At 38.5% G+C, this 15560-nt stretch overlaps 1 protein-coding gene across 2 annotated transcripts in view; it reads right to left on the reverse strand.

Moving 5' to 3' along the window:
- FNIP1 (folliculin interacting protein 1) overlaps positions 1–15351 on the reverse strand; it is a 131497-nt gene extending 116146 nt beyond the window's left edge. The window contains exon 1 of one of the 2 annotated variants that reach the window (XM_029219192.1): positions 15170–15351. In XM_029219192.1, coding sequence (XP_029075025.1) covers positions 15170–15261 — 92 coding nt within the window. In that variant the 5' untranslated portion in view covers positions 15262–15351. The remainder of the gene's footprint in view (positions 1–15169) is intronic. The other variant, XM_029219194.1, reaches the window with a different exon arrangement.
- Between the last annotated feature and the right edge of the window lie 209 nt (positions 15352–15560).

Consider the following 15560-nt stretch of genomic DNA (forward strand, 5'->3'; position numbering starts at 1 on the left):
GATTTTTTGATGATGGCTATTCTGACCGGTGTGAGATGATATCTCATTGTAGTTTTGATTTGCATTTCTCTAATGATTAATGATGTTGAGCATTCTTTCATGTGTTTGTTGGCAGTCTGTATATCTTCTTTGGAAAAATGTCTATTTAGGTCTTCTGCCCATTTTTGGATTGGGTTGTTTGTTTTTTTGTTATTAAGCTGCATGAGCTGCTTATAAATTTTGGAGATTAATCCTTTGTCAGTTGCTTCATTTGCAAATATTTTCTCCCATTCTGAGGGTTGTCTTTTGGCCTTGTTTATGGCCAAAGAATGTTTTAATTCTACTTCATTCTCTCCATCTCAACTACCCTCTAGCATGGTACTATTTTCCAATATTTAAGCTCTGTTTGACATGTCTGTTGTTTTTATACTACCAATATCTGTGTAGATTTACCCACGTGTCTCATTTTATATTGTCCGTTTCTTTTTCCTTACCATTTATTTTTTTTAATTGAAGTACAGTTGATTTACAACGTTGTGCCAATCTCTGCTGTACAACAAAGTGACTCAGCTTTACACATATATACATTCTTTTTTTAATGTTCTTTTCCATTATGGTTTATCCCAGGAGACTGGATATAGTTCCTTGTGCTATACAGTAGGACCTTGTTGTTTATCTTAACCATTTATTCTTGCACTGCAAACATTTTTCTATTAGTGGAATTCCCTCACCTTTTGTTTGTCACATATATATGTATGTTAGACTCTCAAACAAGTCTCACTATATATCAATTCTAGGTTGATATTTTGTCTCAGCAGCACAAAGCCATGTCAGTGGATTCTTTGGAAAACAGAATGGCAGTTCTTCAAAATTTTACACATACCGTATGACCCAACAATTTCATTCCTAATATATGCCCAAGAGAAGTGAAAACACATTCACACAAAAACTTGTACACAAAAGTTCACAGCAGAATTACTCATAATAGCCAGCCAAAAAGTGGAAACAACCCAAATGTCTACTAACTGATGAACGGACAAATATGATATCCCATACAATGAGATATTATTCATCAATATAAAGGACTAAAGTACTGATACATGCTATAACATGAATGAACTTTAAAAACATATGCTAAGTAAAAGAACCCAGTCACAAAAGACCATATATTGTACACTTTCATTTATATGTAATGTCCAGAACAGGAAAACCTACAGAGACAGAAAGTAGATTAGTGGTTGTCTAAGGCTGGGGGAATGTGGGTGGTAGTGGGTAGGGTAATTGAGAATTACTGCTAATGGGTACAGGGTTTCTTTTCTGGTGATAAAAACGTTCTAATATTGGGAAGTCCCTGGCAGTCCAGTGGTTGGGACTCCACTCTTCCACTATAGGAGGCCCGGGTTTGATCACTGGTCAGGGAACTAAGATCTCATAAGCCATGCAGCATAGCCAAAAAAAAAAAATTCTAATATTGATTGTGGTGATGGCGGCATAACTTTGTGAATAAACTAAAAACAACTGAATTACACACTTTAAGCGGGTGAATTATAAATTTATAATTTATATAAAGTGTAAATTATATCTAATGAAGCTATTATATATTTTTTAAAAAATAGCAGACACATTTGCCAGATACAAGCACAAGAAATGAGTGATACAGCCTATATTAACTAGCTTTATTAGAAGCTTGTAAAACTGAAGATCACAGCTACAGTTGTGGTACAAAGAACCACTTCGGCATTCAAACATCAACATCAGTCCTCAAATTTCCAAGGACCATCTATTGTTTACAAAAATTTCACCCGCTCTCCAAGAGATTCTGATGCATACTAAAGTTTGAGAATCACTGAAATTATCTAATAATCAGCATAAATAGAAGCTAAATCCATTAGGTGAACAGTTGATGGGCAACTTTAAAATGGAGGAATCAGGCTCACACCACCTGAACCTGCTGATCAACCTTATCACCACTTAAAGTGGGACAACCAGAGGTTATGTGCTTCCTGATAAAATGCAGTAAGAAGTACACAGCGCCCCTAGGAAGTAGTCTCAGGAAACAATACAAAACAGACAGGAAACAGAAACAGAACAAAACCCTGCACCTAAATCCAATCAAGTCTGAGATCTAACTCCCAATTTAAAGAAAATAAGGTGGAGAGAGGAACAAGGTAAAGGACACAGTGAAGATGAAATCAGATCCAAATCCAAATATGCAATATTCTACAGACAAATTAGAATCCAACTTCAAACTCTAAAAAGACATTTCTGAGACAATCAGGGGAAACTGAACATGGACTGAGTATTAAATATTAAGGAATCACTGTTAATTTTCAGGAATGATAGTAATCGTTTAGAGATTCATACTCAAGTATTCATGAGTGAAATGACAGGATTTTTGGAGTGTACTTTAAAATAGTCCAACAACAACAAATAATAGTATTAATATTTAAAATAAGTTGGGGGAAGAGAGAATGAAACAAACAAAAAGAAACAAAATGTTGATAACTGTTAAAGATGGGTACTGTTATAACATTCTCTTTACTTTTTGGTTCGAAATATTTCATAAGTTTAAAAACTTTTTTAGGAAATCCAGGTTAAGCACTGGTACACTGATACATTCAAATCCCATTCAAATGACAGTAAATGAAGTGTGTGTGTTTGTATGTGTGCGTGTGTGTATACATATATATACACACATGCACACAAATATATACATATATACGTACATATTTAAGACAAAGACAATATGAGAGGAAAAATTTCAAGCATAAAGAGACCGCAATAAACATTTGAAAGATGAAAAGTAGCAACTAACTTTTCAAAAACATAAGCAGCTACAACCTAAATGTCAATAAATGTCTAGGAGCAACCGAACGATTCATCTCCTCAGAGTCCCTGAGAAGCAAAGGCCTTGGAAACGTAAGGCCCTTTGGAAGGTAGAGGAGAGACAAAGGAACAAAAAGCATATCCTCCACAGGATGTCAAAATGTCCTTCATCTTCTCTCTTAACCCACCCCTTATACATAACAAATATTTATGTTCTTGGGAAACTTGTCAGAGTTGCACCAGCCTCAGGGCGTCTCCAGATTGAAAGGCCCATCAAGTATAAACCAATGAATTTTTTTAAAAAACAAAGGTACAGGTTCATCACTGTGAAATTTCAGAACAAAATAGAGAAAACAGAAAATTCCAAAAGCTTCCTGGGGGCTGAGAGTTATAGCTCCAGCCTTTTCAGTATCAATACTGGAAGACAGAAGACAAGGGAGCAATACCTTCAAATTTCTGAATTAAAATGATTCTCAGCATAGAACTGTGCATCTACTAGATTGCCAACCAAACACAAAAATAGAATAAACACTTTTTCACACGTGCGAAGTCTCAAAAAATTTATCTCAAACCATCATTCTCAGGAAGCTCCAAGAGGGATAGGCAGCACCAAAACAAGGGAACAATCCAAAAACGAAGAAGTCATGAAAGCCAGTCTACAGAAGATCCTAACTTTTAAAGGTCAAAGGAATTTCCAGGAGGAAGGCAAAGGAAGGCTCATCATGTTGCTGTGGAGCAGACCTACAGGGCAAGAAGTACAAACTAGACCCAGAGAAGGGCAGATGGTTCCAAGATGGACATATCCAGGAGGAAAAAATATTAATTATCAACTATCTAGGGACTTCCCTTGTGGTCCAGTGGTTAAGACTCCATGATCCCAATGCAGGGGGCCCAGGTTCGACCCCTGGTCAGGGAAGTAGATCCCACATGCCGCAACTAAGAGTCCGCATGCCACAACTTAGGATCCTGCATGCCACAACTGAAGATCCCCAAAGACCCCACAGACCACAACTAAGACCTGGCACAGTCAAATAAAGAAATAAATATTTTTTAAAAAGTCAATTATCGACTAGGTTTAACTAAGAGAGAGAAGTTGTTTTGAGAGGTATTTTATGGAGCTGTAATACTTAGCTAAAGATTTCAAAGAAAACAGGGCAAACCAAAAAAAGAAAAAGAAAAAAAGGCAATTAACTCCAAGAGATAAGTAAAAAAAAGAACAATAAAACATAAAATATATTTAGCTCAGCAGTAAACATTTATAATACAATAATATAGTTAACCTTGATTATCTAAACTAACCAAAAATTGTAATATTGGAAGAATGAAGAAGAAAGGGAAGGGTATGCATGAGTGTGTGTATATGTGTGCATGTTTAAGACCTAAATCTTTACCAATATAAGAAATTAATGTCTAAGATGAATAAATTTTTTATAAAACAGTCTATTCATATAATTTATAAATATAAAAGCAAATATTTAAGCAAACACCAAACAATTAAAAAAGCAGTTGCATCTAGGTTCAGGACTGGGTTGGAGGAACTTACTCTAAGTAAATGCCTGCCATAATGTTGTTGGGCTGGGGGCAAAAAATTCAACACATAAATTTAGAGTCAGATTCACATGTAAAAAGCTTGTCTATGGGCTTCCCTGGTGGCGCAGTGGTAGAGAGTCCGCCTGCCGATGCAGGGGATGTGGGTTCGTGCCCCGGTCGGGGAAGATCCCACATGCCGCGGAGCGGCTAGGCCTGTGAGCCAGCCAGTCAGAAGTTCCATGGGTCCAGGAGCCACTTATGTCACAGCGGATGCATTAACATGGGGTTTTACTGTCTAATGTTTAAACTATGTTCAGGTATTTCTTTGATTATTCACAAATAATATTTATTATATTTCTGCATTCAATAAATGTATAGTATATATGTTTTATATTCTAAAGTAATTAGGAATTAATAGAAATTAATATAAAACTTAATACAAAATCCCTATTTGTGGGAATCATATCACTACTCGATTTCATTAACCTTCTCATTAACGTCACAATCTGTAGTTTCTTGATATAAATGGAAAACTTTAAAAATTATGTAACAGACCACAACAGGGTGGGAAAGCAGGCCAAAAAGCTGCAAAGAGCCTGACAGCTGCATCCTACAAATGGGATCATAACAGTATAAACTGAAACCCACATGCCCTTAAAACCAACTCTGCCACTCTATTAGGATTACACTAGGGTGTAATCTCTCTGGGGTGACTTGGGATAAAATGCCGTTGTGTCAAGGGATACTATATACTGGGCAACGTGAGTACAAGGAAGCAGATCCCTAGAGCTCTGGCTGTGTCCCCAAAGAGCCAGGTTAAATTGTTGCTCCACTTCCCCATAAGTTCTGCTTAACAATCAGAAGGTCTAAGGACCTAGTATGCTCAAGGGGAAAAGAAATTCCATGGTACCTCAAAACCTCTTGTGTTCTTGAAATAAACTCCCACTACCAGAAAGAATACATTACTCAGTGGATAAAAGAATGAGTTCATTTACTCATTCTTTTATCCATTCAGCATATACTGAGTACGTCAGAGAAGACTCTGTGTACACACACATATACACACACATATTCTGAACGTGAAAAATGGTACGAAGGGGAAGTATGAGGTGTTACAAGAGATATAAATAGAGAATCTAACCTATTTCTGGAAAATCAGACCATTCTCGCTATCTTAAAAAGATCAAAATAACAATGGAATTTTCCTTTAAATTGGTAAACACTGATGTCAAAGAAAAATGTGCTCAAAGTACAGAGAAATAACTACTTTAGACAAATAACCCAAAACAGAAACATCCTTGGTTAAAGAAATTAAAATTTTTTCAATCAGTGACTATTTTTATTCATTCACTCATTCATCAAATATTTACTGAATGCCTTCTGTGAGTCAAACACCAGGAATACAGCACTAAACAAGTTAGGCCATGGTTGTGCCCTATGGAACCTACAGTCTAGTGAAGTATATAGGTCCATAAAGAAGCAATTACAACCCAAGAAAATAACTGCCTTGATGCGAAAACATGGTTTCTATTGTAGCCTTAAGGGAGATGTGTTGTAGCCATGTAATTTAAAGCAGTGTGCAAACATGAACCAGAATATTCTCAAGAAACATCAAGTAATCTGATTCAGAGCCCACAGCTAGAGGAAAAATTAGAAGGAAGACTGGAAAGAATAAACTGAAGGATGAGGGAGTGTGGGAAAGAACTTTAACATTTGAGAGACTACCATGCCATTTAATCCTCAAAACAACTCTAAGATGGTAGGTACAACGGACAATCTCTTCAGCATCCTCTCCCCCACTGTGACATGCATACACCACAGCACCTTTAATGATGACATGATACTGCTTCCCAAGGTTATATATACAGGAACCACTGGGGCAGGGATTTGAACCCAGGTCCATTACAGTAAGTTACAACTCTAAAGGAGGCTGACATGAAAAGCTGAAGAGCTTGGACTTCGTTTAAAAAAAGGATCTGGAACTCAAATGTCTGAATTTATATCTTAATTATATCACTTACTAAATGTGTGACCTGGGACAAGGTCCTTAACTTCTCTGTGCCTCTATTCTCTCATCTACAAAATAGGGATAATCAGACCTACTTTATAATAAAGCTATTGTGAGAATTAAATGAATTAATATGTGTAGAGCGCTTAGAGCAGTGCTTGGCACAGAGCAATCCTCTATTAAGCAACAGGGAGTCAAAGGAGATTTCTGAGTGAATTGACCAGAATTATGGTTTAAGAAAGTAATTTAGCAGGATAGTATAGAGGGGAACACACACAAAGTGCGAAAGTTATGGCAAATTTTTACGAAAAGCATTAAAGGTCTAAATGAGATGATGGCAGTGGAAAATGAAAAAGAACTAAGATGTTGCAGAATTTGAATCAACAGGACTTAACAAATGACCAAATGAGGCAATTAGAGGAAAGAGTAAAAGATGATTCTCTGACTTTCAACTTGGTAGACTAAGAGAATGGTAGTGCCAGGAACAGAAGTAAGATTGTGTAAGACTAGTTTAGGACTCCTTTTAATAAAGAAGATTCTACACGGGGAGGGGGAAGGATAAGCTGGGACAAAGTGAAAGAGTGGTAGTGTATATATGGACATATATACACTACCAAATGTAAAATAGCTAGCTAGTGGGAAGCAGTCGCATAGCATAGCACAGGGAGATCAGCTCAGTGCTTTGTGACCAGCTAGAAGGGCTGGATAGAGAGGGTGGAAGGGAGGGAGACGCAAGAGGGAAGAGATGTGGGAATATATGTATATGTATAATTAATTCACTTTGTTATAAAGCTGAAACTAACACACCATTGTAAAGCAATTATACTCCAATAAAAATGTTAAAAAAATAAAAATTAATTTAAAAAAAATAAAGAAGATTGTTATGTTTTACATGGGGGAGTTTTTTTTTAAACAAGTCTCTCCTAAAAGATAACTTAAACTCATCAAGATTTAAGACAATAGTTATTATATTAGTAAGAAATGAGGTCCAAGTTTTATAAGTTGAATATTAAAGCTGCATTTTTTACTAAGCTATTTTCTTTCAATAAACATGGTTCCAAAAAACAAATCTAATACCACTACTTAGAGATGGAAAAGCAAATCAAATTAACAATAAAAAGCTGGAACAAAGTGAGACAGTGGCATGGACATATATACACTACCAAATGTAAAATAGATAGCTAGTGGGAAGCAGCCACATAGCACAGGGAGATCAGCTCGGTGCTTTGTGACCACCTAGATGGGTGGGATAGGGAGGATGGGAGGGAGATGCAAGAGAGAGGAGATATGGGGATATATGTATATGTATAGCTGATTCACTTGGTTATAAAGCAGAAACTAACACACCATTGTAAAGCAATTATACTCCAATAAAGATGTTTTTAAAAAAACAAAAAAAATTTGTATTTCTTATTCCAAATTAGACTCTTAGAACCAAATATTGATTTCATTAACATGAAATTAACTTAAAATTCTCAGCTTCTCACTTTAATAAGATACGCTCTCACAGGAGTCTCTGTAAAGAATATTATAACTATCTCTAATATAAGATTAAAAGGTACAGTTTATGAAGGGGTGTTTTTTTTTTAATTTGAAAAAACTTGTGGGCTTCCCTGGTGGCGCAGTGGTTGAGAGTCTGCCTGCCGATGCAGGGGACACGGGTTCGTGCCCCGGTCCAGGAAGATCCCACATGCCGCGGAGCGGCTAGGTCCGTGAGCCATGGCCGCTGAGCCTGCACATCCGAAGCCTGTGCTCCGCAACGGGAGAGGCCACAGCAGTGAGAGGCCCGCGTACCCCAAAAAAAAGAAAAAACAACTTGTGAATGAACAAATGTTTAAAAATCACATTAAATAAAAACTTCTTAAGTATGATTCTTACAAACATTGATAATATTGAGAAGCTAGCCTTTAAAAACTTCAGAAGCTCAAAATGTGACATAAAATCAGAATACTGAAAGTGAAAAGATAACGCAGCACTACAGATTGCTTCCCCTACAGAAATAGAAAGCCTTAGCAGTGAAACCATTTCCTCCCTTTTCATTTAATACACATCTCACTTTCCCCCAAACATGCCCCCTCAGAAAAAAAAAAAAAAAAAACATTAAGATCACCAGTTATCTCCAACTTGACAACTCCAACTATACTTTTCTGTTTTTGATCTCATAAGACCTGTCAGCAACCAGTATACAAAATAATTTATCACTCCATCATTTTTTAAACACTTCCCTTTCTGAGCTTTCCTAACGCCACACACTACTGGCCTTCCCCCTATCTCTCTGGCCATTCTTTCTTTGTAGACTTTCCTCCCCCACATCTGTACATTTTAGATTTCCTCAGTACAAAACCTGTTCTTTCCAATTCTCTACCTACATACACCCTTTTCCTAGATTATCTCACCCATTCCCTTAGTTTTAATATTGACCATTGACCCTAAGCCCAAGTTCATTATCTCCAGGCCCACGCTCTACTGTGAACTCCAGATTTACTTTATTAAACTGACAAATAAATATCTCATTAGTAATTAACACTAGACCAAATGTCCAAAACAGAACTTCTGACTCTTTCTGCCCTTAAAATTATTTAATATATTCATTCTACAAATATTTACTGAGCACAAGCTCAGGCACTGTGCTGTATACACTGACTCACAACGTGAACTTGAGGGAGAGAGATGATTAAGTTGTAAAAAGAACTATGAAGTATATAAACAGTGTGCTCTGACAGAGAATAGGGGAGAGAGCTGCTACTTTTGATGAGGTGTTCAAGATAGGCCTCCACAGTATCATAGTCCCTCCTTCGAAAACGGCGTCTACCTAGCTGCTCCAAACAGAAACCTAGGCATTTGTTCCCCACAAACAACCCATCATGTGGCTTACAAAGTTCTAACTCCAAAATACACCTTGAAGTTGAAGAGGGCTCTCAAGCAAGCAAAGAAGAGAGGTGTGGACAAGTAATGACAGCTGTGATAGATGTCACAGCAGGAAATACAGAAACCTATGGAAGAAAATTACAGTGAAACCAAACTCAGGGAGAAATCAGAAATGGCTTCCTGGAGAAAGAATAATTAGGATAAGCCCAGATGATCAGTACAAAAAGCTAAACAAAAAGGTATATAAAACTATGCCAAAAACAAAGAACAGCACAGCATGGCACATCCCAAAACCTAAAACAAATCCAAGGTGATAAAATCATAGAAAAGCAAGGTGATTAGATTAAGACAAGGCCAGAAGAAAGCAACAAGTTATCAAAGATTAATGAGATCAGATCATGTCAAAGGGCACAGAAGTCAACTTGAAAAGTCTTCCACTGGCTAAATACGGGACAATTTGATGGTAATGGATTAAAACACATTAAAATCCAAGAGGTGATGGTAATACTAAAAAATGATAATTAAAATGAAAACCTTCATTGAACTCATCATAAATTATTCTCAAAAGTGATAAACTTTGATGCTGACTTTCCTGTAGCAAATAACCAAATAAGTAGTAAGAGAAAGTTCTTCCAGGAAATAAATGCAGAAAGAATTAAAGAATCAGAATATTACCATTTGCATCCCCTAACAAGATAATGGATTCAGGCAATAACCAACAAAAGACGCTAAAACCATTAGTGAAGGGTGAACTTTATAATGGAAGAATAAAGCTGATACCACCTGAAACCACTAATCAATCTTAGCAGCACTAAAAAATGGGACAACCAGACATTACGTATGGATACGAAGTACACTGCAAAATCTTTGGAATATTTTAATTTAAAAAAAAAATGGGTCTTCCCTGGTGGCGCAGTGGTTGAGAGTCCGCCTGCCGATGCAGGGGACACGGGTTCGTGCCCCGGTCCGGGAGGATCCCGCGTGCCGCGGAGCGGCTGGGCCCGTGGGCCATGGCCACCGGGCCTGCGCGTCCGGAGCCTGTGCTCCGCACCGGGAGGAGCCACAGCGGTGAGAGGCCCACGTACCGCAAAAAAAAGAAAAAAAAAACAAAAAACTGAACCTGAATCTAGTAAACTATCTAACCACCAGTTTTCAGGAAAGAGAGAATAAGTTATAGCAGTGGTTCTCAAACTTGAGCATTCAGAATCACCTGGAGGGTCTTGTTAAAAGATTGCTGGGAACCAGTGAATTAAAGGAAACCATTAGAGAGCAAACAGGCAAATAGACAATGTGGGAAATTTCATAGGAAAAATACCCAGTTTAAAAACAACAAATGCTATTTTTTAAAGGGAGGGGGGGAGGCCGTTGTGGAATAAAAATTACTTAAGACACATAACGGCAAATTCAATATGCAGACTGATTCAAACAAACCTACTGTAAAAAGACATCCTGAGACAACTGAGAAAATTTGAATATAGACTAGTAGGTAATATTAATAGATGTATATATATATATTTTTTTTTTTTTTTTGACTGCATTGGGTCTTCGTTGCTGCACACAGGCTTTCTCTAGTTGCATCGAGCCGGGGCTATTTTTTGTAGTGGTGTGCGGGCTTCTCATTGTGGGGGCTTCTCTTGTTGCAGAGCACGGGCTCCAGGCACGTGGGCTTCAGTAGTTGTGGTACGCGGGCTCAGTAATTGTGACTCGCGGGCTCTAGAGCGCAGGCTCAGTAGTTGTGGCACACGGGCTTAGTTGCTCCGCGGCACGTGGGATCTTCCCGGACCAGGGATCGAACCCGTGTCCCCTGCATTGGCAGGCGGATTCTTAACCACTGCGCCACCAGGGAAGTCCCTAGATATATAATATTAATAGATAATATAAGGGATAATAGTAGATTAATGGCTATGTTAAAAAATGACCTTATTAAAAAAAATTAAAAGGTCAAGACTAGAGACTTCACAGAAGCTACTCCACCACAGGCTATGTTAAGGAGTCTGGTCCTAAACTGAATGGTTTTATACATAAGCATGAGATCATCACAGCAAAAACAACTTCTGGTTGTGAAAGCCATGCACTAAAGCACTGCATTAACTGCTCAACATGATTTATCTCTTTGAATCCTTAAAATACCTCTGTGTTGTGGAGATTTTAAATTCTATACCATTTTGCCTGCTGACCATGATCAGAATTAGCATTTTTTTAAAGGATGAAGTGTTGAGAATAGTTTGGAGAAAGGCAAGAGTGATGACAGAAAGACCAGTTAAGAGGTTGTTAACTGATACAGACAAAAAGAGCAAACGTTCATGTATTAGTAATAAAATATAAATACAGAAACTGTTTTTTGAACAAAACATGAATTATGTCCTACAGATATATAACTCTAAAACAATCTTCTTCGTCAAATTAGGCTTCTTTCAAGAAATTTTTTTTGAGACTTAGCTTATTTATTAACACAATGCAGTTTAGTGTTACCTTCACTAATATACCTCATGACAACCCTGCACAGTTGCCATTATTAACATCATTTTTAGATGAAGAGAATTTTATTTTTAAAGCAATCATTTTATATGTACTGCAGTTATTAGACTTACACTTAAATCTTACTTCCCCTGGAAAGTGGCCTGATGGAGAAAACATAAAGCAGTATCTTCCCTGTCTTTCCCAAATTCTTTAAAAGATTAAAACAAATTACTGTTTTAGTTCTATATATGATTAAAATAATATTCTCCCTGTGATACCCTACACACTTACCTCCAGCTCAAGAACCTTAGATAGGACAAAACACCAGAAACCTATAAGGTAAGGGAGTTCAGACTGAATGGAAGGGGGTAATCCCTGACTTATCTTTTTCAGTGGAGTAACCATGAAAAACAATACTGAAAAGCTCCTAAGACTTCTCTATTTCAGGTCTTTCCTACCCAAGAGCCCTATTATGGCTTATGACTATTGGGCCTCGTATATTGTTTACTCTAGGAACTGACTCTCACAGGCTGAGCTATAGTTAGTTGCCAATGGCTGTGTCCAAGCCTTATTTAACAACTTACACTGACTAAAACAAACAAAACCAAAAAAGTATTCTAGAATGAAAACCATGGTATACTGGAATAAAAACTAAATTTTAGTCTACTCAAAAACATGAGTTACATAAAAAGATGCGAAACACCGTTTATTATTTGGAAAATGCAAATTAAAACCACACAAGATACCACTATACCCATTAGTATGGGAAAAGAATCTAAAAAAGAGTGGATATGTGTATTAATATATGTATAACAGATTCACTTTGCTGTATACCTGAAACTAACACAACATTGTAAGTCAACTATACTTCAATTTTAAAATTTTTAAATAAATAAATAAATAATAAAAATAAATTTTTAAAGAGACTCCAATATGGTTAACATAGTATATTTTATGTTAGGTGTTTTTTACAATACAAAAAATTTTTTTAATTTAAAAAATCAGACTAACAATATCTGGATTTGGAGAGAATCTGGAGCAACTGTAACCTCATACACTACTAGTTGGAATACAAATGGTACAACTACTTTAGAAAAGTTTGGCAATTTTTTTGAAAAGTTAAGCATACACTTAGCATATGACCCAGCAATCCCACTCCAAGAGAAATGAAAATGTATTTCCGCATAAAGATTTGTTCACAAATGTTCACAGCAGCATTGTTATTACAGCCCAAATCTGAAAACAACCCAAAAGTCTGCCAACCAGTGAATGGATAAACCATGGTATACCCATACAATGGAACACTATTCAGCAAAAAATGGAACGAACTACAGATAAATGCAACAACATGGATGAATCTCAAAATCATCACTCTGAGTTAAAATAGCCAGACACAAAAGACTATAAACAGTATGATTACATTTATATGAAATTCCAGAAAAGTCAAAACCTCTGTCATTAGCCAAAAGCAAGTCAGTGATTGCCCTGGGTGAGAAGGCATTAAGAAATGATAGCAAAGGGGCATGAGGGAATTTTTTGGATGATGGAGTGTTCTAAAACTTCATTGGGGCGGTGGGTACACGACTGTATACATGTAACAAAATTCATATAACTATAGACTTCAAATGGCTCGATTTCACTGTATGTAAATTATAGCTCAATGAAGGTGTTAAAAAAAAAAAGATTGGGTTGATTAAATTTGCAAGTTACTAAGTGTGTGACATTACCCAGTTTTCATTTCCTCACATGTACACTTCTACGCATTTTTCCATATTGTACTGCAGTTTTTGTGCTTACACATAATTCTTACACATAAAAAGGATCATGTAGTTATCTATACTGCTACTTGCCCTATCTCACAAGGTTGTTGTGAAACATCACATGAGATAACTGATGAGAAAGTGCTTTGGCAACTCTAAAGTAGTACTACACAAACATATAGTAGAGTTTACATTTTAAAAAAATAAACTTTTTTTCCCAAGAATAACTTGAGATGCTTGGAAACTTGGGTACCCCAAAGTAAATCTTTACCCAGAAATAGAAAACCTATTCAAATGTCACCTTTTTAATATCCCTCCTGAACTTGCTTTCTACTAACCCTTGATTTACTATATGGCTCAATGTAGTACTATCTATACTGCACTTTCATTTTTCAAAAGAAAAACACTAAAGAAATCTTTAAAGTCATTAGATAAGCATGGCAAGGCATTTATTTCCCAGTAGAAAAGACCAAAAGCTAGATAACTTTTACTAAGTACTGTTCCAAGATGTTCACCACTGAGATTTTTCTTCCTCTAAAAGTCAAATTTCTTTCCATTTAATACTTCAATTCCACAAGTTACTGAATGTTTAGTAATGGGACCTGCATTAGCAAGAGAGAGTGGATAATTTTAAGATTATCAAAACCTTTTCAACCAGTGTGGTACACTCATTTCAGACTCTGGCTACTGCAAAATTTAACAGATACTCATCTCTTCCTACTACTACTGTACAACTGGGCTCTATGTTATCCTACCAGGTTTGAGTGATATTTGACATTTAGCCTAGTTACATTTACAAGTTTCCACACGGCAACAAGTATGAAGGCTGTTTGAAAGACATAATCTCTTCTTCAAATGAAGTTTCGAAACTAAATTTTACCTAGAATTCAGGTTTATATTCTATTTTCTTACAATTTTAAAAAGTTTTTCTATCAGCAACAGGTACTGTAACCAAAAATTAACAAAGCCTGTAATACCACAAAATATGTTGCTACCGTTCTCAATTTTTAAAAACTCGTTTTTAGTAACAGTTCCAAGGGGATGGTCAATTCTACGGCCATGCTTCATTTGATTCAGCGCAGCTTCATTCTGGTCAGTAAAAACCACAAACTCTTAGGTTTCACATTTCTCCTTCGGCAACATTAAGGCCACTGGGTCCGGTATCTGCACACCTCCAATTTAGGTTTACAAATCTGAAATAACAGCAGCTTGCCTACACGCTCCTCCGGCGTTCTCTACTCCGAAGGTTGGCCAAAACGTGCGGCTCTCTCCACAAGAGCAACCAAGCTGGAACGGAGCACCCAGAGGACGACTGGCCGCGGGGAGGAGGGGAGAACTTTTCGGCCCGGAGGACGGCGGCAGAGGTCCAATCCAGCCCGCGCCCAACTCTACGCGTCGCCAGGAAGGCGTGTGGACCCTAAGCTCAGGCCGCGATGCTGGGTCCGGAGGGGCAGAGTAGCGCGTGGCTGCCGAGCAGGACGTAAACAAACAGCCCCGGACGAGGGGGAAGGGGCAACCATGGGAGAGGGGGGTAGGCGAGACAGGACCTCGCTCGAACCCTCCAGCGCAGGTCTACAGCTGCCCGGCCCCTCCCGACCGCGGCCCTGATCCCGGTCCCGGGGCGACGCTGCCGCTCAAGCGTAAGCACCGAAAGCCCCAGCGCCTCTGGAAGCCAAAGCCCACTAGGCCATCGGCTCCGCGCCCCTCGCCGCTCGCCCCTCGCCCTGCAGCGACCTACCTGAACGCGCAATCCGGGTCCCTCGCGTCCCGACCGGGCGCGCCCAGACCGCTCCTCTTGCTGAAGAGCTTCTGGAACAGCGTAGGGGCCATGATGGCCACGGCCAGGCCGGGGTCGCTCCACAGGGCACTCGCCAGGCCCCCGCTCTTAGAGCTGCCCCGCCACCCCCATAGGCGCCTCAGTCATATGACAGAAATTAGTCACTTCAAACGGCCACGGCGCGCGGGGCGGGGCGCGAGGCAAGGCCGGCGTCCATTGGCTGGCGGTGAGCCGCATCACGTGGTGGCGCGCGGAGCAGGGTGCAAGGCGGGGCCGTGGGGCGGAGCTGGCGCCCATAGGCTGGCCAGTGGATGTCCTCACGTGGCAGCTCACGGGGCGGGGCATGCGCGGA

Source organism: Monodon monoceros, unplaced genomic scaffold (assembly GCF_005190385.1).
Source record: "Monodon monoceros isolate NGI ecotype Baffin Bay Population unplaced genomic scaffold, NGI_Narwhal_1 Super_Scaffold_12, whole genome shotgun sequence".
Lineage (NCBI taxonomy): Eukaryota > Metazoa > Chordata > Mammalia > Artiodactyla > Monodontidae > Monodon > Monodon monoceros.